At 48.0% G+C, this 25,796-nt stretch overlaps 1 protein-coding gene across 1 annotated transcript in view; it reads right to left on the reverse strand.

Moving 5' to 3' along the window:
• Positions 1–7,888: 7,888 nt before the first annotated feature.
• Positions 7,889–25,796, reverse strand: part of ASB13 (ankyrin repeat and SOCS box containing 13) — a 28,541-nt gene continuing 10,633 nt past the window's right edge. Inside the window, exons 2-6 of the mRNA XM_079913871.1 lie at positions 22,595–22,782; positions 21,299–21,449; positions 18,931–19,065; positions 12,440–12,631; positions 7,889–11,242 (exon numbers count right to left, since the gene is read on the reverse strand). Coding sequence (XP_079769997.1) covers positions 11,115–11,242; positions 12,440–12,631; positions 18,931–19,065; positions 21,299–21,449; positions 22,595–22,782 — 794 coding nt within the window. The 3' untranslated portion in view covers positions 7,889–11,114. The remainder of the gene's footprint in view (positions 11,243–12,439; positions 12,632–18,930; positions 19,066–21,298; positions 21,450–22,594; positions 22,783–25,796) is intronic.

The raw sequence follows: 25,796 nt of genomic DNA on the forward strand, positions 1-25,796 counted from the left end.
GCTGTAGCTTCCTGAGCACCATGAGAAATACTCCTGACCCCGGGTACCTGCCTTCCTCAGTGTCCCCCCCAGGAACCAGCCCAGGTGGGCATTCTGATCTCCTAAGAGGACCAGATGTCCCAGTTTGGGCAAAAGGACCTCCTGAGGAAATAAGGTGCAGCTGAGGGTTCAGTCTGGCAAATCCCCAGAAGGGAGAGAAGCATCCCCATCCTGCCATGCACTCGGATGCAGCCGCTCCCCAAGTTACAGTTTTATTCTGCTGTTTTCAGTGCAGAAAATGGCAGCACGCCCTCTCCTTTACTTTATGAAGCTGCTCAAGGGCCAGGCTTTACCAGGGGCCTGGATTCACTTGGAAATATAAAAAACACCAGAGGAAACTCAATCCACGGTGGCCTGCCCTTGTTCACTGGTAAGACAGAGATTTATGCAACGTCTCTGGATCTCTTCCAGTCATCTGTCACTTCCTTCAGCCATTGGAAGGAACATCCTGAGGGAAATAATGATTCACACCGGGACTGTGATCAGAGCCATCTGTCTGCAGCAAGTCCATACACTTACAGTGTATTCCTGAGGTTCAGACGCTTGGCTGCATCTGGAAGTCGACACAGACGGCAGCAGAGAGAAAGTGTTATTCTTTGTAGCCAGGAGCCGGGAATCAACGTTCCAAGGACTCCAGCCTCAGAAGCCTGGCTCTCTGCGATTCCTCCAGAAAGCACGGAGCACGGTCCACGACAGCAAATGGCCTCAGCTGTGCCTGGCATCGCGAGGCTGCATACATCTCCCTAAAGTACTAGACGTCAAGGACATTTCACTAAACAGGGCCTAGAAGCTAAAATCCAAGAGCCTGGTGAAGAGGAAACCGCAGCAGGCAGAGCAGTGGTCCCCAAAGTGTGGGTCTTCCCGACACCCCTCCAGCAGCAGCCGCGTTCCCCTGGAACCTACTGGAAATGCAGATTTTTGGACCTCACCCCAGACCGACTGAATCAGGTTCTCTGGGGTTGGGGGCCCAGCAGTCTGTTTTAACAAACCTCCCAGGTGACTCAGATCCATGCAAAAGTTTGGGAACCACTGGAACAGAAGCTGAGGAAAGCCCATGATCACCTCTATCTCCTTCCTGGCAGATCAGGGTGTGGGACTGGATATTTTAGGTCCGTTTGACCCCAACCCTGGAAATGCCAGCCTAGCTGCTTTCAGGCATTACTCCCTGACGGAAGACAGTGCTTAGTAGGTAGCAGACTATGCTACATATTTTAATAAATGCCGATTTTTAAGCCACATTTTTGCTTGGCAAATGGTGTGTCCTAAGTTTATGTTCAATAGACACCACCATGTTGAATCACGACCATCAGATTTGCAAAATACTCCTTTCTTGTGTTAGTCAAGGTTCTCCCCGGAAACAGAACCAATGGGATATGCATATCCATGCAGACAGAGAGCAGGGGACTTATCACACAGAGCTCACTCGATTATGGAGGCAGAAAGTCCCACCATCTGTCTGCAAGCTGGAGACCCAGGGAGCTGGTGGTGTATTTCAGTCCAAACCTGGAGGCCTGGGGACCAGAGACACCAATAGTGTAAGTCTCAGTCAGAGGGCAGGAGAAAGCCCACGTCTAGCTCAGCAGTCAGGCAGAGAGTAGATGTCCCCTCCTCCCCGTCTTTGTTCTCTCCCGGCCATCGAAGGATTGGATGGTGCCCACACATTGAGGATAGTCATCTTCTTTACTCGACAGTGGTCTTCTTACTCTACTGATTCAAATGCTCATCTCTTGCAAAGAGAACCTCACAGACACCCCAGAATAATGTTGAACCTGCTACCTGGCATCCCTTGGCCCAGTCAAGGTGACCCATAAAATTAACCATCACATTCTTCATAGAATCCCTTCCTCCCAATCCACCCCGAGGCCTCCCACCCGTGAGTGTCACTCCAGGTAGTAACCAAACTCTGCTGGGACAAGTTTTCAACATCTCTTTCACCCCTAACTTGTTTCTTTCTCATCCAACTTTTGCCCAATAACTTAGACATTTATTTTCCTCTCTCTCATTATTCGTTTTCTCTCTCCCACTCTTCTCCCATTTGGGGCACCAAACTGGACTTGCAGGTGACTCACAGGAGTCCTGGAGGCATACCTGTGACAAAAGGCACCACCTCCGTTTAAAGTCACATAGGTGGGACAACCCATGTTACAAACTTCTAAAACAAGAAGTGCCTTGGGCATCTCAGTAAAGGTTTCCTCCTCCTGCTTTCTCTCAAGTTCAATATAAACCAAATGCCTGTCTTTGAAATTGTTTTGTTTAGTCTCGAGTGCATTCGGTCCTCATCCTTCACCATCCAGCCTTTGGACTCCGTCATGCTTCCATTTGTGGGTGACGGCCCCTCCCCGAGCAGTGTCCCCACAGCCCTGAGCAGAGCCCTCGAGTTTGCAGTCAGCTGGCTGCCTTGCTTTGGGTTTTATTCTTCTGTGACCAGGGCAGACCCTAGCAGGATGCTCTAACCATCACAGGCAATCAGTTAAACCGATTACATGTTTCTAAAACACAAAGGAACACGTTGTTGCAGGCTGGGCTGGGAGCTTGTCATATTTGTTTCTGTAAAGCAATGTGTTCAACTAAGAACCAAAGTCCCCCGTCTGGTTCCTCGTGATTAGTTTCCTTGTGATTAGAAATGTCATTCGGTTTGATCAGGTCTCCGCGATTGTGCGGCCCTTGTTTTAGAGGCATGTGGAGTTGATCCTGGGGCTGCCTTTCAGGTGTGGCTCCCTGGCTTACAGGTGTGGAGGTTGATGTCCTCAAGCCTTGCAGGTAATATTGCTCTAATCGGTGCCCTATATGTCAGAAACAGCACCCTACTGTCAGCCTGTTCTGAGAGCTTTGGCCAGTCTTCTCTTGTGAGATGCCAAGGGCAGTTGGTAGAACTGGTAATCCCGACAAGCAGGACCCGGTGCCCCACCCATCTTCCACTAGCTCTCTCTCCTTTTCCCCTCCTCCGTGCCTCCACCTTCCACCCTCTCGCTGTGCTACCCTTATCCCCTTTCAGGTGGTTATTAAGTAGAACTAACTCCTATTTTTGCTGTACACTCTTTGCTTTTTTAAAAGAAGCAAGGGACCCCTCTGACTCTCCAGAATAAAAAGGGGGAAAAAAAAGTAATGATTAGATTCTTTGAAGGTAGCTTGTGATGATTTTTTTTTCCTACAGCTCAATTAATTTCAGTTTTTTTAATCATCTGTCCGTGTTCTGCATGGTATAGATCCCCAGAGGCTCATAGGCAAAATCTCTTGCTCCCTGCGTGGCCCAATCTGGCCCTTTGTAAAAGTCTCCTCCAGGTCTTTGGAAACAGTAAGCATAAGAAGGGATTAGAGTAAACACTTCACACGTGTAAAATTAAACTTCAGTCTCTTGTTTCTGCGTTTGGGAGAAAAGTATGAAACAAGAGAAACTGCATCAATGAGTCTTTTGCATCTTCACACTCACTCCTGCCAATAATTCAAGTCCTTATAAAGCTTTGTAAACTATACAACACCATGGATATAAAAATGAATGCAATCGTATTTATTAACCCCAGACCTGAGAAACAGAAGCAAGGTCATCTCTCTCTTTCCCTCCTAAGAGTAGAGTTGGAGCTTCCTTCCTGTTTGGGGCTCATGACCCTCACCTGCCCTGTTTCCAGTTGCAGTTCCTGTGTCTGCTCCCTGAGAAGTGATCTCAGATCCTTCAGGGCCAGGATTTGTGTTTGTTTGGGATGTTGCTTTTGGGTTTTGGTGGGTTTTTTTGGTATCCTCAGTGCCCAGCAGAGAACTGAAAATAGAATAACTGGTTAAAACAAGAAAGAAAAAAAGGATAGATGTATGGATGTGGGAAGGAAGGATGGATGAATGGATGGAAAGTTGGATGGAAGGGAGGGAGGGAGGGGTAAGTGGACCAAGGGGCTGAGAGAATGTTCTGCTTCTCATCTCATCCAGTGCCCTGCCTCTACCACAGCAGAATGAGCCTCGGGATTTGGTGAACAACGAGAAGCAGTGGGAGTGTTCTCTGTAGATCATGCAGAAAGCAGAGAGCTAAGCCACTTGCACACCCAGCTCAGAGTTCAGCTGCCAATTCTCATCTCTGAGGTCTGTGGTTCCTGAGAACTACACACCTAGAGACCAGCTGTTGGGAAGTCAAATTCTATACGGGGAAGGAACTGTGTGTGAGAGAGAGACTTGTCACGAACCTCTCCTCCCTTTATTTGTGGTTTTGAGACATTAGGCTTTTAGGAGGCACCCTGTTTAGATGGGGCCAACTTAGGACATATTTGCATTCAAACTGCCAGAGATCACCAGACTTCGACTCCAACATAACATGGGCTTAGCTGTCGATGCATATGGTACTCACACTGAGGAAAGAGGAAGCAAAGTCTCCGGGATCTGGAAGTCTTTTCCAGGCCATTACAGGGAGAACAGTCAATGCTGCGGGGCCGCCGAGGGTGGGAAAGCAATCAGCCTGCTAGCACTCCCCTGGGACAGCATAGCTGTTCACAACGTGAGCTGGTGAGCTTCGTGCCGGGAGCCAGGTTTAGGCTCATTTTCCCGAATAAAGGAACTCAAATGCTTAAACGTGAGGGGTGTTACCCCCGGAAGGAAAGCAGCCCAGGAGAGGAAATGGGCTTGCAAAGGCATCCTTTGTGTCTGCAAGAACTTGTTAAAAGATAAACTGAGGAATATTAAAAATTGTAAGAGTTTATTTGAGGAAACTGAGTCAAGTCTAGCAGCGTCCGTCTAGCTGTACAAAATGAGAGACTTTGATAGGCCAGGGGGAGCCAGGTTAAGGAAGTTATTTTAGGCAAAAAAAGCGGCTTGGTTACTGCAAGGTCACTTTTCTTTAGGGAGTGCAGGGGTCTGTCAGGCAGATTGTGTAACTAGTGCTGGTCAGGTGGTTCCTGATTGACTGCTCTGGGTTCAGTTCTGGGAGGCTGGAAACTGTAATTATGTCTCGGTTTGGTGACGTGGGGCTTAGCATAAGTGGCTTTATTGGGGTCTGTTGTCTTGCTTTTAACAAATGCCAAAGCTCCTCTAGGAGTATCGATGGGTCACCCCATGTAGTATCGCTGTGCAGGCATCAGTGAGGGCAGGAGGGAGGGAGGAGACTTCACCTCCTTTGAGGGAGATGGGGACACAGGCAGCCAGGAGACCCACTCTTTCCTGCCCCTCCCCTTGTTTCCACCTGCAGAGGTTGGGCAGTGCCCAGGAACCTGAGGCCAGTCTTCCTGCTGTAAAATGGTTCCTCCAGTTATAGGAACACACTTTGATCTCTCCAACGGCTGGGATTTGGAAGCTGGGGACTTTGGAAGGTTCACAGTCATCCAGGGAGTAAGTCACACCAAAGCAGGAGAGGCCAAGCAATGGAAGGGATCTTACCTGACGTTTTCCTTCCGATGAGATGCAGGCCAGCCCTGGGAGCCACACAGCACACAGCACGCTCAGGGCCTTTAAAGCCTAGTTTATCTAAGGAAGTAGCCGCAGCCTGTTTCCTCGTCCATGAACGAGGTGGGTCAAAAAGAAGTGTTAGGGGCTTCCCTGGTGGCACAGTGGTTAAGAATCCGCCTGCCAATGCAGGGGACACGGGTTCAAGCCCTGGTCCAGGAAGATCCCACGTGCCACGGAGCAACTAAGCCCGTGCGCCACAACTACTGAGCCTGTGCTCTAGAGCCCGCGAGCCACAACTGCTGAGCCCGTGTGCCACAACTACTGAAGCCCACGCACCCTAGAGCCCGTGCTCTGAGACAAGAGAAGCCACTGCAATGAGAAGGCTGCGCACCGCAACAAAGAGTAGCCCCCGCTCGCCGCAACTAGAGAAAGCCTGCGCACAGCAATGAAGACCCAACACAGCCAAAAATAATTAATTTTTTTAAAAAAGTGTCAGCACATATTGTGGAATGAATACAAGATCTTAGAACCCAAAACACGACCTCATCGCCAATAGGAAGCTGAGAGGGATTCTTAAACAGAATCCACTTAATAACAGTCACACAGATCTCTTTTTTTTAAGATAATTCTACCCTTTGTCCCTCCTCTGCATTAAATTTTTGTTATGAATAAAAATGCTGAAACACATGGAGAATAACACCCGTGTGTTATTACATGTATATTAATGCCACATACATATTCACCACCCAACATGAACAAATTGCAGCATTCTGTCATATTTGCTTCATGTCTTTTTTTTAAAACAAATGAAACCTCAGAGTTGAAGTTCCCTTTGTTCCCATCCCCAAGTCACATGTCCCTTCCTCACAAAGAGGTAACCACTGCGTGACACTGGCGTGTGGGTTCCATGATGTGTGTTCACTACACACGGGTATTCTTAGATAGACTGTTTTGTATTTCAATTTATACAAATGGATTCATACTACATGTAAATAAGGTTGGCAACATTTTTTCGTTTGCCATTATAATTTTTAGATCCATTAGTGGTAAGACATGTAACTCTTAATTCATCTTAACTGTCACGGAGTGTAAGCATTATGTGAATACATGAATATCTTGTACAACTTCTCCCCTACTGATGGGGTCTTTCACTATGACAAACACTGCGGCACTAAACATCCCCACTCATCTCCTTTTGATACATCTGAGCGTTTCTTTAAGGTACATTCGCTAAAGTAGAAATACCAGGGGGAATTGGATGAAAGCGGTCAAAAGGTACAAACTTCCAGTTACAAGTTAAATAAGTACTAGGAATGTAACGTACAACGTGATAGAGATAATTAATTGCTGTACATTGTATGAAAGTCGTTAAGAGAGTAAATCCTGAGTTTTCATCACAAGGAAAAACATTTTTTCTCTATTTCTTTTTTTTGTTTGTTTACATCTTTATTGGAGTATAATTGCTTTACAATGGTGTGTCAGTTTCTGCTTTATAACAAAGTGAATCAGTTATACATATACATATGTTCCCATATCTCTTCCCTCTTGCGTCTCCCTCCCTCCCACCCTCCCTATCCCAACCCTCCAGGCGGTCACAAAGCACCGAGCTGATCTCCCTGTGCTATGCAGCTGCTTCCCACTAGCTATCTACCTTACGTTTGGTAGTGTATATATGTCCATGCCACTCTCTCGCTTTGTCACAGCTCACCCTTCCCCCTCCCCATATCCTCAAGTCCATTCTCTAGTAGGTCTGTGTCTTGATTCCTGTCTTACCCCTAGGTTCTTCATGACATTTTTTTTCCCTTAAATTCCATATATATGTGTTAACATACGGTATTTGTCTTTCTCTTTCTGACTTACTTCACTCTGTATGACAGACTCTAGGTCCATCCACCTCATTACAAATAGCTCAATTTCATTTCTTTTTATGGCTGAGTAATATTCCATTGTATATATGTGCCACATCTTCTTTATCCATTCATCCGATGATGGACACTTAGGTTGTTTCCATCTCCGGGCTATTGTAAATAGAGCTGCAATGAACATTTTGGTACATGACTCTTTTTGAATTATGGTTTTCTCAGGGTATATGCCCAGTAGTGGGATTGTTGGGTCATATGGTAGTTCTATTTGTAGTTTTTTAAGGAACCTCCATACTGTTCTCCATAGTGGCTGTGCCAATTCACATTCCCACCAGCAGTGCAAGAGTGTTCCCTTTTCTCTGCACCCTCTCCAGCATTTATTGTTTCTAGATTTTTTGATGATGGCCATTCTGACTGGTGTGAGATGATATCTCATTGTAGTTTTGATTTGCATTTCTCTAATGATTAATGATGTTGAGCATTCTTTCATGTGTTTGTTGGCAGTCTGTGTATCTTCTTTGGAGAAATGTCTATTTAGGTCTTCTGCCCATTTTTGGATTGGGTTGTTTGTTTTTTTGTTATTGAGCTGCATGAGCCGCTTATAAATTTTGGAGATTAATCCTTTGTCAGTTGCCTCATTTGCAAATATTTTCTCCTATTCTGAGGGTTCTATTTCTTTAATGTAACTGTATGAGATGATGGATATTCGCTAAATCTAAGGTTGTCATCATTTCACGATGTACACCTTAAACTTATACAGTGCCGTAAGTCAACTATATCTCAACAAAACTGGAAGGGAAAAAAAAATTCCCCAACAAATAGAAATGCTGTGCACATGTGGTATAAGCACTTTTAACAGTACCATTTAATAGCTCTCCAAAACACAAGTACCAGTTTATATCCCCATTGGCAGTCTGTGAGTTCCCATTTACCCATACGATCTATCAACATTAAGTAACTGTCAGACCTTTTCATTTTCGTCAAGATATTGGTATATAACAGTATCATTTTGTTGAACTGTGTATTCACTAATTTGCATTTCTCTCTTCATTAGTGACCATCCTTTCCTGTCATGGGACATTTGAGGTTTCCGCTTTTGTAAATTTCTTGTTCATCGTCTTTGCCTGTTTTTTTTACTGGGTTGTTAATCTTTTTCTGAATGATTTATAAAACATCCTTATATATTTCGATCACCATTTATATCAGTGTTGCAAATGTCTTCTCCAAATCTGTTAGCTGCATGTTGAATTTTTTTTTAATTTTGTCGAAGTATAGTTGATTTACAGTGTTGTGTTAATTTCTGCTGTTCAGCAAAGTGACTCATTTATACACATATATATATTCTTTTTCATATTCTTTTCCATTATGGTTTATCACAGGATATTAAATATAGTTCCCTATGTGCACATTGAGTTTTAAAATGTAAACTGCGAGGACTTCTGAATCGATTACTCCTGAAATAGGTGGTCCTATCCCAAAGTCAGAAGAGAATCATTTACATGGCTGTAAGATCTACACACATCAGCAAAGCCACAGTACAGTCATACATACAACTTTTACATTTGAGGAGCACGTCTCAGTTTTCAAGGCATCTTCTAATCACCTAATTTCGGCCTCACAAAAACATCTGAGCCTAACAGGGCCTCATTTTCTCACTGCTAAGATTCAGTGGTTGATCATCAACATCCTTTCAATGATCAAAGTCTGACCTTTGATCCCTCTCCTGCAGCTGGGAAGACCCAGGCTCAGAGGGCTGGAGAGATGTCTTCAGCCTCACCCTACGGATGGGTCTAGACTGAAGAATCTTATGTCAATTACATCTCAGTAAAGATGGGGAGGGGTAGGTACTGGAGGCCCTAGAATCTTAGTCATCTGATCCCTTGGGCAGGGTCTCTCCGCATGTGGGTGGCATTGAGACCAGCATCAGGGACAGAGAGGTGGGAAGATGGGAATGTGAGACAGACATCACTTGACCATCTAAAACCCAGAGGAGATGACAGTGGCCCCTCTGACTCCCATAGGATGAAGCTCACACACACACACACCCAAGTAAGAAAAGGGCCATGTGAACACAAGGATGGACTCTCTCCAACAACCTTTATTGAGCAGTGAGTATGGGGACCGGATTCTGCCCTGAGCACTCCGCGTGTGGAAATGTTAGCAACTGTCATGGCTAGAGGCAAGTTCCTGTTACAAAGATGAAAGGGCAGAACCCAACGCTCTTTTTAATTTTATTAGTACACGCAGATACACTGATTTACCCAGAACATGCATGTACACCTGCAGCCGAATGGGAGGGGCTCTTATCTCCACATACGATGAAGCACCATCGTAACAACAGCCAGAACCGAGGAGCTGGAAAATACCCACGGCTGCCAGCATGGAACTTTCCACCAGATCTGGGCCCCACCCAAGTAGACCTGCCAAGAGGTGCCTCTGGTTGTGGGCACAGCTGGCGTGACCTTGGCCCATCCCCGCTCACTCTGCTCCCCACACTCCTGGGGGAATCTGGTGAGGTCACATTTTTGGGGACGATGGCTTCAGGCTTGACCCTCAAGAGGGTTCACAAGCGGTACCTTCTCCATTTCCCCTGAAACCAAATAGACCTCAACTACTTATACAGAAGTCCTCTAGTTTAACTCCCGGGTTTTGGGTTCGTTTTTTAAACTATGATATAGAATCTTAAGCAGACAGATGCAGTCTAAACATACTATGTCATGTTACCTCATGGTTTATCATGTAGAATTACTTGTTTCTATTACTAAAGAAACAGATTGTGAAACCGTTTCTTTCCCTGCCTTGATGGTGAGTCACATTCTTAGCCAGTTCAAAACACTGAGCCAGTGCCTGAAGCGTAACAGATGTTCCTTAGGTATCCACAAAATGCACAAGTCCACGGTTGACAGTACCCACCAGGTGCCAGCGACCTCTCCTGCCAATTGCAATTGCAGAGCTTCAAGGAATGAGCAAAACTTAGGGTGGCAATAGGATTCATTTGGCAGCTGTAGAGAGATGAAAAACAATCTCTGAAGAGCTTCCTAACAGTGCTTCACATTGGATCACTAGCCCTGGGAAGATGTGCTGAGATGCCTTCCTTTTACCCGTTGCTTTAGAGACTTGTTAACGAAACCTAAGTGTTACAGCGTATGTGTCTAAAAGTTTTTGCTTTATACACTTTTTAAAAGAATTAAGACCTCAAAGAAAAACTTCCTAAGAAACACTGAGCTTATTGTGGGGAATAAGAAGCCTGAGGCTTCCCCCACTAAGACCCGTATAAAGCCCCCTGAGCGATGGGTACACCTGGGCGCAGGTGGGTCTCGGAAAGTGCCAACTGTGGCTTCAGAAAACAGCACCCAAGTGGCAGGCTGTCCCCAAAGTGGCGTCCAGGCCGCAGTCAGGACCCCCCTCCCAGGGCCCCACCCCTCTTCAGCACAGGTCCTCCTCTTGAACACCCAGGGCCACCTGGTGATGAAGGAATCATTCCCGGGCATGTGGAATCAGCATCAGGGCCCTGGACCCCCAGCCCCGCCGGGCTCCCTTGTGCTCCTGGGAGAGTCTTTCCTGACGATCCCTCCAAGGGATCTGTGAAGAGAGACAACTGCATGGCCGGGAGGATGCCAGAGTTAGACTGAAGTCCCAGGAGGGCCAGCCCAGGGCCTTCCCAGGGCCTCAGAAACACCTGCCAAGGGTCTGCAGAGAAGACGAAACAGGACGGCCCGGAGAGACTCCAGTTCTCTACAGCAACAGCATGGCTTCAGGCACCCAGGGCAGAGCGACCCTGTGGCCCAACGCTGGGCTCAGCAAGGCCAGCAGCCCGGTGTCACCAGCCCACCCTGACCCCGTGTCTGCAGCTCAGTTGTAGGAAAGGTAGTCAATGAGCCGGGCAGGGATGTTCAACCTGGCAATTTTCTCCAGCCCCCTGACGCCAGCCGCCCTCCTCAGGCTCACCCTGCAGAGCTGGGACAGGCTCAGAGGTGTCTCTGGAAAAAGGGGACAAGACGCACGTGAGGTTAGCTTAACTTAAGGAAGAAGCACAGCATCCTTCAACTTAACAAGTACCAACATGGAACTGAAAACACCTCCCTTTTCCTGAAAAGAGGCTGAACCCTGAGTACCTTCTCTGGAAGGCGACCAGGAAGGACAAATAGGGACCAAGGATGGAAGATCAGGAAATGGAATTCAGGTCATGGCCACTGGGATTTCACTTTGTGAGCTTCTGGCTTTTGGGGTTTTGTGATTTTTTTTTTCCCCCATAACGTTATAACTCAGCACACATATTTGCCAGCAAAGCACTAATCTACAGCTAGTAGGCTTGTTTGTCAAACTTCCAGACAAATGAGGGCTGGGGGAGGGTTCGGGCGGGCAGTGCTGGCTCTGCTCTGCTCCTGATCGCTGCAGGCCACAGGGACCCACGGAGAACTGACCCACAGGGGCAGACAGTCCACAAATGCACATCCTGGTGGCAGAGGGTCAGGGCCACAGGCCTGAAGATGAAGCCTGGAGCTACAGCTCACGAGGGATGGACACCAGGGCCAAAGAAGGAAAGTGCCTGGAGGTCCCTGGCAGCTGGGCCACGGGAATGTGTACAGAGCAGAGCCTGGCCTCGAAGGCTGCCTTTAGGATCATCTGTGTTTGATCAAAGTATAAATCAACCAAAGAAAGTATTCTCAACTTATGAAACATTATGAAAGACAAAGCTCCCTGAAAGAAAAATAAACAGAATTACTAGTGACATTCATTTTCCCATTTACTTCCTCCCCCAAATTATTTGAATGCAGGAAAAGAAACACCTTCTAGGAAATGTTTCCCCAGTAGACGTGGATGGTATTTGCCTCTAAACTCATGATGGATTTTGGTTGGGTAAGGTTGGCAAAATGTGGAATAAATGGGCTCTTTTTCAATTGATAAGTGTTTGAAAGCCTCTTGTGACTGTAATTCTATGTAAACTCATTTAAAAATGTGTCCCAGAGAGGAGGTCTTGTCTTAGCCAGATGGTTTGTCCTTTGTTTCCTGAAGAGTGAGGGCTGCATCTGTATCATCGGCCTCATAGGGACCCAGTCTGAGTCAAGAAACGACTGACTCAGAGATGAACTGATACGTGATCAGAACAAAGCCCTCCTGCACGAGGTTCCCCTGCAGACCTTAGTGCAGGCGTCACACAAACGACACACACTCACTCTCATAGTGCTCCAGGCACTTGGCGGAGGCACTGCTGCTCCATGTGTAGTCGGATGGCTTCCGCCCCCGGTTGTCCCGGGCATAGATGTTGCCTCCAAACTGGATGAGCATCTCGATGAGGTCCACGTTCTTCACCTTGGCTGCATGGTGCAGTGCCGTCTCGTGGAGCTTTGCCGCGTTCACGTTGGCCCCTGCAGGTCCGGAGCAGGAACAAACGTCACCAAGGAGCACAGGACACAAAAGCGGCAACCCCTCCCCGGGAACAAAATCAAGACTCTGCTGCAGCCTTTTCAAAACCTTCTTCAAAATCCAGAAGCACTGATTCCTTTTATTTTTCCTTAGGAAAAGAGAGCTAAAAAAGAAGTATAACTGGAAACAACCAAAAAGAAGAAAAACAAGACAGAAACCTTCCCTGTGAGTTCAGAGGCTGCTCTAATGCCCTATGCTGTCTGTCCCCAGGTCCTGAGGCTCTGGAAGCTCAGGTGAGTTGCTCAAGCTCTCCTGCCGTCCTCCACGTGTACACACACACACACCATGGACACACACACACAGGCACACACACGTGCACACAGGTACACAGTTGCACACACCTCAGATACAGACATGCACTCAGGCACACACATCACGTGCACGCACACACCACGTACACAGGACAGTGGCTCTAAAAATGTGTGTTGTATGAATGAATGAACATTAAATATAAGAAATCTTTTACAAAAGGGAAGCTCAAAGGGAAAATAGGGAGTGTTCCCCCCAAATTCCCTGAAGTTCAGATAGAGAGGAAGTATAGTAACTGTGAATTCAGCTCTGCCATCCACCTCGCTCTCGGGATGACAGCAGACATTCAGAAAGATGCAAACAAGTAATAGCTAAACACAGCATTTTTAGACGCTTTTTAAAAATAAGAGATTTTGATAAAAATATGATTTGTGTAAAACACCATTCTTAGGGCACGACCATCACCATTCTATACAGTGGGATCCCCTGGAGCCTCAGAATTTTTTTTAAGAAAATACCAACTTCTTTGAGGTCTGCTCCCAAGTGGATAAGGAGGTTACAAGAGAAAGGAGATGGGAGAAAAGTATTTTCAAGAAGCCAGCAAAGAGCCCAGGATCAGTGAAGATATTCCCTCCAATAACAGATTCAAATCACAATCATAAAATATTATCAAGGTGAGGCTTAAAAAAAGTCAGATCACCAGTATGTCACTGTGTAATAAGAAATTCTGAGGGTCAGAACAAGAGGAAATGAGGGGGTATAAGGCTAGTAGATGTTCTAGTCCCACAGCTCAAAAATACTTGAAAACTTCTGCTTTCTGACTTAAAATCATTTTAATCCCCTAGTAGAATATAAGAACTGTGTTCCTAAAGCGGCCTGTGTGATGCTAAGAAGATAGCAAGCATGCAAGCACACAACACACGTGACGAAAAGCTCCCATACTTCCCAGAGTCAAAACTCAGACGGCAGTTCAGGAAAAAGAATCCGTCAGTTAGGAAGCAGGATAAATTACCTAATTGTTTAACTTAGCAGATACGTATTACAAAAATAATAGTAAAAATCAACCCATGAAATAAAAGAAGCATTTTCCCCACAATCTAACCAATCTACCACATCAGGGGTTTCTTCCAATATTGCTGATACAAATAAGTAATGTTACAGTGTTGCAGTCATAATGCAAATATGAATTTGAACATTAAACTTGTAATGAAAAATAAGCTGCAAAGTCTGCAGAATCTAAAGTCCCTGTGGCTTCCTCTCAGGTCATTAATGCTCTCAATATTCTTGCCAATCGGGGAGGAAAGAGGCTGTCTCTATTTGAGGGATGGAGAAGGGTGGGTGGGGAAGCAGAGTCACTCTCAAGGTCAAGGAGAACCAGCACTGAACAGCTCTTCCCTCCCGCCCACTGTGGGTTCTCGGTACACAAGGCTTGGCGGGGTGACTGTTCCAAGGGACAAATGGGATCTGTGTAAAATGTGCCTTGGTATCACTGGATTGGGCGCAGAGAGAGGGCTGGTGATTAAGAGGGGCAGCTGGCATCTCCGCAGAAGCTGGAAACAACGGACCAGAGCTTCCTGGAGCAACACGGGTGGGTCTCGAAAATTCAGGAATGGGTGAGCAAACAGGAAGGAGAGTCAAATCTATAACAACACCATTTACCGCGATGAAAAGTTCATGTCTCAACCAATAACACACAGATACTCATTAGAACAGTGGGATGGGGAGGGGGGCAGAGGAAAGAAGGGACAGAGAAGCCAGGGAGAAAGTGGCTTTATGGGACTAACGATGACATTGCCTGGAACTGAGGACAAAAGCCAGAGCCAGCAAAACACCTGACGCCACCTAGGCCTTAAAAATTCTCCATTCACGCGTCAGAGAGAAGGGATCAATGTTTGCTCGTGATCAAAAGCCTGATTTCAAAGCAAAACAGGATTAGAGTGGATTCAGTAAAACCTCCGGGAACAAGGACAGGGGCTGTCACATGCCCACCAAGAACCCAGCACGACACTATGGAGAACAGTATGGAGGTTCCTCAAAAAACTAAAAATAGAGCTACCATATGACCCAGCAATCCCACTCCTGGGCATATAGCCAGACAAAACTCTAATTCAAAAAGATACATGCACCCCTATGTTCATTGTAACACTATTTACAATAGCCAAGACATGGAAGCAACCTAAATGTCCATTGACAGATGAATGGATAAAGAAGATGTGGCACATATATACAATGGAATACTACGCAGCCATGAGAAAGAATGAAATAATGCCATTTGCAGCAACATAGATGGACCTAGAGATTGTCATATTGAGTGAAGTAAGTCAGAGAGACAAATATATGATATCGCATATATGTAGAATCTAAAAAAAAACGATACAAATGAACTTACTTACAAAAACAGAAATAGAGTCACAGATGTAGAAAACAAACTTACAATTACCGGGGGAAAGGAAGTGGGGAGGGATAAGTTGGAAGATTGGGACTGACACATACACAATACTATATATAAAATAGATAACTAATAAGGACCTACTGTATAGCACAGGGAACTCTACTCAATACTCTGTAATGGCCTATATGGGAAAAGAATCTAAAAAAGAATGGATATATGTATACGTATAACTGATTCACTTTGCTGTACACCTGAAACTAACATAACATTGTAAATCAACTATACTCCAATAAAAAAAATTTTAATATACATATATATAAAAATAGAACCCAGCGCAATGCCCAGGACGGGGTGGCAAGCACAGGGTCTTGGGATTCGCTCACTGAGACAACAGCAGAGACGTGAGGGACCAGCACTGCTGGGAGGGTGGACGCCCCTTCTGAACGCTCCCAGCACGGTTAAATATTTACTGCCGGGGACCAGATTAAAAGTTACCTCACCAGAAATAACTGGACTTTCACCCCCTTGGCCGCAATCCTCTGCAAAAATAATCCACAGCTTGGCAGCTTGACCTCGCTGCCAACAGAAAGCCTCTGAGTCCACCCCGGGGGGCACCACGTGGCCCCGACGGCTCTGCTCCTCCTGCGGGGCCAGGGCCCTCTCCAAAATCGCGTGCAAAAGCACCTGCACGTGTATTTTTCTAGAGATGTGGTCCATAGCTTTCATTAGATGTTCCAGCAAAAAGTGACAAATCACTACTCTAAAAATAAAGCATATGCTGTCCTCTTCTCTCTACTTTTCCGTATGTTTGAGATTTTCCATAGTTAACAAGTAGTTTTCTTTAAGAAGAAAAAAGAATGCATGTGATCTAGGAAGGGGTGTCAAGGAGACCATCTGAGATTACAGCAGAATCAGGGATGAAATCTGGAGCTGGTGGTAGACACTGACACCTCAGGATCCTGCCCCAGGGGAAGTCTCCTCAGCCCTCACTCCCAGGGGATGGAAACCCCCTTTGTAACCACCGGATCCCCTGCTTAAGGCCGTCATGGACATCATGGCTGCCTCCCACCCAGGAGCTGCACCCTGCGGTGTGGGGCAGGGGTCCCGGGGCAGAGGTCTTAGGGCAGGGCTGGGCCCTGATTGGGTGAATCCCTCTCCTCAACCCAGACCCCAGCCGCTCAGAATGTGGCACAATTCAGCCAAAGGGATGGGATAAGGTTTGGACACGAACCCATTTCAGGCCGATGGGACATGGAGGAGGTGTGAGGGGGGAGTTTCGCTCTTCTGAGGGGAGGAAGCCATCAGAAGCCTCAGGAGTCAAGAATCTGCATTTTAGCCAAACTCTGCTGCTGCAGCCATTTCTCCCCTACTAGGGACGCCAGGCGTGGGATAAAGGGAACGGTGAGGAAGGCAGAGATGTAAGATTCAGACGAGGTGAGTTCTTGCTGACACTGCTGAGCCCCCCGCGTCAGAGAGACCCTGAAATCTGCTCTACTTCTGATCCTTTCGGTTACTGAACCAGGAAACTCCATCACCCAGGGGTCGAGGGGAGCTGGTTTCCTACTTCTTACAAAGGAGTCATCACTTACACAGGGTCCTCAGGACACGGAAAGGACAGTGGGTTACACCACTCGCTTGATCCTCTCCCCTCCAACCACGAGAAAGGAACCAGAGAGAAAACAGATGAAGGTGTACTGCACACGTGCACGCCAGGCGCCCCGCAGAGGGTGGCTGTGCTATGAAATTTTTATTTTAATAAGCTCAACAGGGCTTCCCCAGTGGCGCAGTGGTTGAGAGTCCGCCTGCCGATGCAGGGGACACGGGTTCGTGCCCCGGTCCGGGAAGATCCCACATGCCACGGAGCGGCTGGGCCCGTGAGCCATGGCCACTGAGCCTGCGCGTCCGGAGCCTGTGCTCTGCAATGGGAGAGGCCACAACAGTGAGAGGCCCGCGTACCGCAAAAAAAAAAAAAAAAAAAAAAATCTCAACAGGAACAATAGGTAGATGCCGTTGGTAAAAATGGGATCCAACCATCCCATGAGCAACTCGGCTGGAAGACCCACTGTTTCTAATCTAGATATTTAATCTTTGCGTAAAAAACAAAAACTACCCCAGTGACTAACCTTACACAAAATGAAGCGTGTTCACTGAAAAGACTTAAGGGTGGCATGCTAAAGTGAATAAGACTCAGTAGTAGAAAACTGTATATAACTGATGCTCAAAAGACCGTCATCCGGAAAGAATTCATCCTCTATTTCTGAACCATTTTGGTTTTTCCCTAGGTTGCCCCCAGAATGGACAAGATGGCTGAGCTAAAATGTTCCCTCAACAAAACATTTAAGTTGGGGGCTTCCCTGGTGGCACAGTGGTTAAGAATCCGCCTGCCAGTGCAGGAGACACGGGTTGAAGCCCTGGTCCCAGAAGATCCCACGTGCCGCAGAGCAACTAAGCCCATGCGCCACAACTACTGAGCCTGTGCTCTAGATCCCGCGAGCCACAACTACTGAAGCCCACACGCCTAGAGCCCGTGCTCTGCAACAAGAGAAGCCACCGCAATGAGAAGCCCGCTCACCGCAATGAAGAGTAGCCCCCGCTCACCACAACTAAAGAAAGCCCACGTGCAGCAACGAAGACCCAATGCAGCCAAAAGTAAGTAAATTAATTAAAGAAAAAAAGAATGCATTAGATGTGACCCTACTTTATAAAGAAAATCTTGAAAAAAAAGAAATTTAAGTTGGGTTCATAATAACTCCTTGCCCATAGCCGCTTTGGCTACATTTTAAAACTTCTGTGGTCGACAGGTCCTGACTCTAGCTTCAGTTGGGCAGGTTGTTTGTTTGTTTTTAATAAATTAATTAATTTATTATTGGCTGCGTTGAGTCTTCGTTGCTGTGTGCGGGCTTTCTCTAGTTGTGGCGAGCGGAGGCTACTCTTTGTTGTGGTGCGCGGGCTTCATTGTGCGGGCTTCTCTTATCGCACAGCCCGGGCTCTAGGTGCATGGGCTCAGTAGTTGTGGCTTGCAGGCTCTAGAGCGCAGGCTCAGTAGTTATGGTGAACGGGCTTAGTTGCTCCGTGGCATGTGGGATCTTCCCAGAACAGGGATTGCACCCGTGTCCCCTGCATTGGCAGGTGGATTCTTAACCACTGCGCCACGAGGGAAGTCTCTTGGTGGGTTCTTTTTATTTCGTTTTTGTTTTTCACCATGGGAACCTCTCTATCCTTAGGACACCTGACAGCCTCCTGGATCCTGATGCAACTGACCCGCTTCCCCTGGACCCCATCTCCTGATTCAGACCAGGCAGGCCTTGGGGACAATCCCCTGCGGCTGCCAAACATAATCATTCATGTTCGTTGAGCACCTACTGTTCAGCAAGTACTGTGGAAATGTTATCACGAATCCTCCCAACAGTCCTGCAAAATAAGTTTTATTTGTCTGGTTTTATAGATGCAGAAACTGAGGCCCAAGGACTCAGCTGACAAGTGGGAGAACCAGCTGCAAACCTGGGCTGCCTGACCGCACCAGTCAGCTCTCTGCCAGCTTGCAGCACAGGTGAACACCACGCACCTGCAGTGAGCCGGGCAGGTATAAACATGACGCACCTGCATTGAGCAGCATTTTGACGCAGTCCAGATGCTCCCGGGCGCAGGCCACGTGCAGAGGGGTCCCAAAGTGGCAGTCGTGCGCTTCCAGGTTGGCCCCAACATCAATAAGAAGCCTCACACACTCAGAACTTCCTTAAAAGAAATGGAGACGGAGGAAAGGCATCGTATCACATATATTTGAAATAACAGGCTTGGCAGACACGCGGCTGCTGAAGCAGGTGAGCCCCGAGCTTGGCGGCAGCAGGAGGGAAGGGAAGTGGGCCTGCATCCTGACCAGGAGCAGTGGGTCCTGGACACGGCGTGGGTGTCCTTCCCCCGGGAGCTCAGTGGCCCCCCGAGCTCACCAGGCAGTGGGAGAAAGGGAGGGAGGGCACGGCTGGCGCCCGTGCTGGGAGAACACAAAATTGGGCTCACCAGCTGTGGACGCAGAGAAGGCTCCTCACTGCTCTCGAGCCCTCGGGGGAAAAGGAAGGGGCTCCCCACCTCCAGCTGTCCCCCAAGCTGTGTCAGGAACGCCAAGCCGCCTGGATGAACTTCCCTAGACTTCCCCACTGCTTGGGTTCCCTGCCCCCTCTCAGCAGACACCTTTCTGGCCCCTTTCCCGGCTCCTCTCTGGCGTCTTTAACTCTGGTTTGGGGTCAGGCTTCATCCCGTCCCAGACTCCATCCTCTCTCACCCCTTGATCATGCTTGGCTGTTGGCACCGACTCTCCACCTCCAGCCCTGAAACCCAGCCCCACCTCCACCACCAGGCGCTGGCCCTTCACCGGGGGACATGCCCCCCACGACGAGGTCCTCCCCCCACTCCCCAGCCAGCCTCCTCCTCACCCTGAGTCGGTCTTGACGCCGTGCTCTCCTCTCCCTCACGTCAAATCCCATTGATTCTTCCCTCAAAGCTCTGCACATGAATCCATCCCACCTGGGCTCCAAGAGCTTTGCACTTGGGTCACTGCGATGGCCCCCAGCTCATCTCTTCATTTCCAGGATATCGCCCCCCCCATTTCATATTGAAGGGCAGCAGAATATGCCACCCCAAAATATGCCACTTTGGCATAAGGACTGTTTGGAGCTGAAGACAAGTAAGAAGCAGCAGATACAAGAAAAGCTCTCTTGTCTTCCCCCATTTGCCTAAAAGCAGGACATAAATGTATAAAGGTGTCCCCTCCCGTCTCTACTAGGAAGGACAGAAGTGAACCACCAGGGACAACTCTAGACCCTGATCAGCCCAGAGCCGGCACCAGAGGAGTCCACACCGCAAATCTTACTAACTGGCCTTTGTCTCCCAGGAGTTCCCCACTGTATTTGCCTTCATATAACTTATCATCCCTAGAAGCTCATAGTCCTTTTCGTTGGTCTTGTGTCTGCTCGACAGAATTACTGCTCTTTGTTAAAATGCTACATAAACCCCAATTCTAACCACCCTTTGCCTGAGCTCTCCCGTGCGTATGTGCAATGCACACGCTAACTTCCACTTGTTTTTCTCTTGTTAATTGGTCCCTTGTCAGTCTCATCGGCAGGGCCCCGGCCAATGAACCAAAGATAGGTGAAGGAAGAAAAATAAGCTTCCCTCCCCTACGCTGCACATGGATGGCCACTAAACGAACCTTTCAAAAATGTGTTCTTATCATTCAGCATCTGCTCAAAAACCTTCAGAGCCGTCTGTAGCAATTCCCAGTGCCTGTGGGCGACCAAGGTGACCTAACTGTGGGATTCGGGGTGAGGGCAGCAAAGACTGGCCCTGTGTGCAGCCGTGGAAGAGCCCACACCCCGCACCCTAACAAATGCAGCGAAGACGAACACCGTGCCGACCAAAGCACAAGACACAAGTGTGCAAACCTTGCTCAAAACAGTCGAACCCGAACTCCCTGGTCTGTCATCTGAAACACTGCCCATCAGCTGGCCTCACCCCAAACTTCCAGGTCTGCCTGTTGTAGCTCCTCTGCTGGGCACGTCTGACCCAGCGAGGCTGGAGCAGCCATATCCTCCCACCGTCTGAAATCCACCTATTCTCAGAGGGCAACCCTGAGCCTTGAGGACCAGCTCTCGGCTCCTCTGAGAGTTCCTGCCTGGGGGTGCGTCTGGGCCTCATCTCCCCACAAGATCAGGGGCCTGCAGGCCAGAACGACAGCAGCCACTAAGTGAGCGGCTGCCGAGGGCATCCGTTTCCAGGGTTAGCATCTGAAAGGCACCGAATGAGCTAGAAATAGAACCCTACCTTCAGCCCCCAGCCCTGGGTGAGGACTGTATCTCCAGGAGGAAAAGCGTCAGATTCCACGGCTGACGGACCAAGAGCCAGACCCAGCCCAGGAGCCCGGCTTCACCAGCGGATGGCTTCCCCTCCTGGCTATCACCGCTACCCGACTCACCGCTCATGCAGGCCTCGTGCAGCGGGGATGCCGTGTACAGGGGCGGGTTGACCTTGGCCCCGTGGGAGAGCAGGAGCTTCACGCACTCGATGCTGCCCGAGGCACAGGCGTCACAGAGCGGGGTGCTGCCATCGATGTTGCGGGCGTCCACCTTGAGGGGGGGAGGAAACGAGCATCAGAGGGCAAGGTGCAGGCCACTCGCCTTCTCATCCTGATGCACGCTCATCTTTGAAACACCACGTAGTTTTTCGAAGTTCCTAGGTTTTCTATTACGTGCTGAGGTGCCGTGCCAGGCAAGGGGGTTCAGAGATAGAAAGTAGGGCGTGTCTACTGGCCGCCTGAGTACAGCGGGCGTGCAACTGGGGGCTTTTTTTTAGCTTAGCCTCACTCCGGCCACCACCCCAACACCTACTAAGCACAGGCGGCGTGTGAAAACGGGCTTTAACTCCAGCCTCAGCTAGGAGGTGTGCCTGAAACTGTTTAACATGCCTCCTCTAGTTGGAAAATCATGAGGCAGGAAAAGGCAACTCCCCAAACTGGCAGATTCTGCTTAGAATTTGTCCAAATTCAGCTGTTTACTTGGGTTCACGCTGAAGCCTGTTCCATTTCCTCTGGAACCGCCTTCATAGCTGAGTTCTGGGAAGAGTGAGCAGAACACAGCCTTCCCTTCTTCCTCACCCCCCACCGCTGTCCCAGGGCAGCTCCTACCAGCTCGCCCAGCCAACTGGTAAATACCCAGCAATTCTACCAGCCGGATACCAGATACCATATGCTGGGGACTCCACGTGGGCTGTGGTGTGAGTACGTAAACTAGGGGAAAGCAGCGAATCAGAATCTTGTTCTTGTTCCTTTTACCTGTCCTTCCAGAGCTAGATTGCCAGCATCCCACTTAGTCATCCTGCTCTCTGAGCCCAAAAGGCTCCTGCCGTCAAGGCCCCGCCAGCCCGGTAGGCAGCCCGCCTCTGTGTCCACAGCCTGCCTGCCCACGTGCAGAGCAGAGCATGCCATCACTTTGCTAACCCGGACTTCTCTTCCACCACCAGTGACCTCCCAACAGCCAGGTCCACGAGCACCCTCACCGGTCCTCTCAGGGTGTGGTTGCCATGGAGACCAGCCCTCCCTCCTCCTTCAGCCTCCACTACAGCCCACTCTGGTTTCCTCCTTCCTCTCCTTCTCAGCCTCCTGCAGTGGTTTCCTTTCTTCCCATGTGTTGCATAACACAGAACGCTCTTCCCAAGCCTCTTTTTCTCTGGAGCTGGTCCCATCAGTCTGGGGACCATGCTGCAGGTGGCTTACCTGGGCCCCGGCGGCCAGCAGCAGCTGCACGCACTGCGCCTGGCCCTGCAGGCTGGCCGCGTGCAGGGGCGTGATGGAGTCCACCATGACCTGGTTGACGCAGGCCCCGCTCTCGATCAGCTGCTGCAGCTGCCGTGTCTCCCCCCGCTGGGCTGCCTCGTGCACGGGGGTGCGCTCCACCCAGAAACCTGGAAAGAAAAACATGCAGTGCTAAGAGCACGCCACTTCTGTCCAGGTCAGATGAACCCCAGGACCCTTTACGAAACCCAAGCCATTGTATATACAGTGGTGTAATTGGTCCAAACACCCCTACTCAAAACCCTTGAGTGATTCCCACTGCCCAGGGGTGGAGTCCAAGACTTTGGTGAGGCCTGCAAGGTCCTTCATGATCTGGAGCTTGCTCACCTCCTTGACCCATCTGCCACCACTGCCCTACACAAGCCCCCTCTCTCCAGACACACAGCTGGCTCAATGTGGCCCCCTGCCCTTGCACACCTGCATCTCTGCATATATTCTCTCTGCCTGAGAAGCCCACCTTTGCCCCCACCCCGATCATCCATTCTGCATCTCCTGTTTAGATGTTATGTCACCCACGTGGACCCATTTGAAATAGCTCCTTCTCCGGAAGACACGTCTCCCACAACCCTGACATCTACATGCTTATAATGCAGCAATTATACTGTCCCCACTCCTGGCCTGGGAGAGCCTTCAAAGTAGGGACTTGATTTAATTATTCAATTTTAGCAGAAATCTCAGGATTTCCTACATACAAAATCATGTCATATGCATTTAGATAGAGGTAGCTGTGCTTCTTCCTTTCTAATCTGAATGCCTTTTCTTTTTCTTGCCTAACTGCCTTGGTTTGAACGTCTAGCCCCACGTTGACCAAAATGCCGAGAGGCACCTCCTGCCATGTTCCTGGTCCTGGAGCTTTGTCCTTCACCACAAACCATCATGTGAGCTGTGGGTTTTCATAAATGCCCTTTATCAGGTCAAGGAAGTTCTCTTCTATTTCTAGTTTGTTGAGTCTTTTTATCATGAGAGGGTGTTGCAGTTTGTCAAGTACTTTATCTGCATCTATTGCAAAGATCAGGCTGGCTTTTTTCCCTTAATTCTGTCAAAATGCTGTATTACATGGATTGATTTTCAGATGTTAAACCAACCATGCATCCCTGGGATAAATTCCACTTGGTCATGGTGTATAATCTTTTTTATACATTGCTCAATTTGGTTGGTGCATATTTTGAGAATTTGGGGGTCTACATTCATAAGTGTCATTTTTCTTGTGATTGATGTATTTGTCTGGTTTTGGCATCAAAGTAATACTGGACTCAGAGAATGAGTTGGGAAGTATTCTCTCTTTTAATTTTTGGAAGAGTTTATGAAGAATTGGTATTCAATCTTTAAATATTTGGTCAAATTCATCTGTGAAGACATCTGGGCCTGAGCTTTCATTTATTTAAGTTTTTTTTAATAATTCAATCTCTTCATTTGTTATAAATCTATTCCTTTTTTTTTTGAGTCCACTTTGGTAGTTTATCTTTTTTAGGAATTTGTCCACTTAATGTACATTATCTAATTTGTTGGCATACAATTTGTTATGGACTGAACTGTGCCCCCTGTCACAAAATCCATATGTTGAAGCCCTAACCCCTAATACCTCAGAATGTGACTGTATTTGGAGATGTAACTCCAAATAAAGTGAGGCCATTAGTGTGGGCCCTAATCCAATCTGACTGGTGCCCTTATAAGAAGAGGAGATTAGGACACACAGACACCAGGGATGAGTATGAACAGAGGAAAGACCATGTGAGGACATGCAAGAAGGCGCTGTCTGCAAGCATAGGAGAGAAGCCTCAGGAGAAATCAAGCCTGCTGGCACCTTGATCTTGGACGTCCAGCCTCCAGAACCTCAGAAATAAACGTGTTGTTTAAGCCTCCAGTCTGTGGTGTTCTGGTATGGCAGCCCAAGCAGACTAACAAACAATTGCTCATAGTATTCCCTTATAATCATTTTATGTCTGTAATGTCCATAATAACATCCCCTCTTTCATTGCTGATTTTGTCATTTGCATCTTTCCCCCCCACACACCCTTGGTCAGTTTAACTAAAGACTTGTCAATTTTGTTGATCTTTTCAAAGAACCAACTTCTGTTTTGTTGATATTCTGCATTGTTTCTCTATTCTATTTCATTAATTTCCTCTCTAATCTTTATTATTTCTTTGCTTCTGCTGTCTTTAGGTTTAGTTTGCTTTTTTATTTCCAATGTCTTAAGATGAAAGGTTATTAGGTTATTGATTTGAGCTCTTTCTTCTTTTTTTTAATGTAAACGTTTACAGCTATAAATCTTCTCTAAGTATGGCATGAGTTGCAGCTTATAAGTTTGGTATGTTATCTCTTCATTTTCATTCATCTCAAACTATAATTATTTATTTTTGCATTCCAACCTCGTAAAATACATATTCAACAACAATGTGTTGATTAAGAAATAAACAAAGGCACGACTCCTCTCCCAAAAAGGAGTAAAATTCTCTAACATCCCCCCTTTCTTCCACAATGCCTTACCTCTCCCCCTCCCCTGCCCTCATCTCTAGAGAACCAGGTGCACGAGATGCAGCACGCTGACCTCCCATGTTTTAGCCAAGGGTTCTCAAACTGGAGCTTCCATCAGCATCGCCTGGAGGGCTTGTGAAATCGAAGGCTGCTGAGCCCCACCCCCAGAGCTGAGTGGGTCTTGGTGGGACCTGGGAATCTAAGTTTCTAAAACGTGCCCAGACGATGCTGATGTAGCTGGTCTGGAGACCACACTTAAGAACCGACACCACTTCTCCCCCTTCTCTCCCCACCTCTAGCCTCTCTATCTCACCTTCCACCCCTCCCTGTTCATCCTAGATAACGCCTGCTTGTTCCTTTCCTGACTGAAGTGCAGTGGTCAGGTTTGCAGGAGGCCTTGCCCAGCCTCAGCCTCATCCGTGCTGGGTGAGGCCCTCGTCTGTGCCTCCACCAGGGCTTACTGTGCTGCGGTCCCCACCTGGCTGCCTGCCGTGCAGCAGCAGTAGACCAGTAGTGCCGTGTATCCATCCCACCCAGACAAGCGGTCTAAGTTAACCACAGGATTCCCATTTCCCGTAGGACGTCTGACCCAACTCCAGTGAACGACACATGAGGGAGAGGCTGCTGACAGCGTTCACAGTTTCAACA

This window comes from Stenella coeruleoalba (genome assembly GCF_951394435.1).
Source record: "Stenella coeruleoalba genome assembly, chromosome: 2".
In the NCBI taxonomy this organism is placed as follows: Eukaryota; Metazoa; Chordata; class Mammalia; order Artiodactyla; family Delphinidae; genus Stenella; species Stenella coeruleoalba.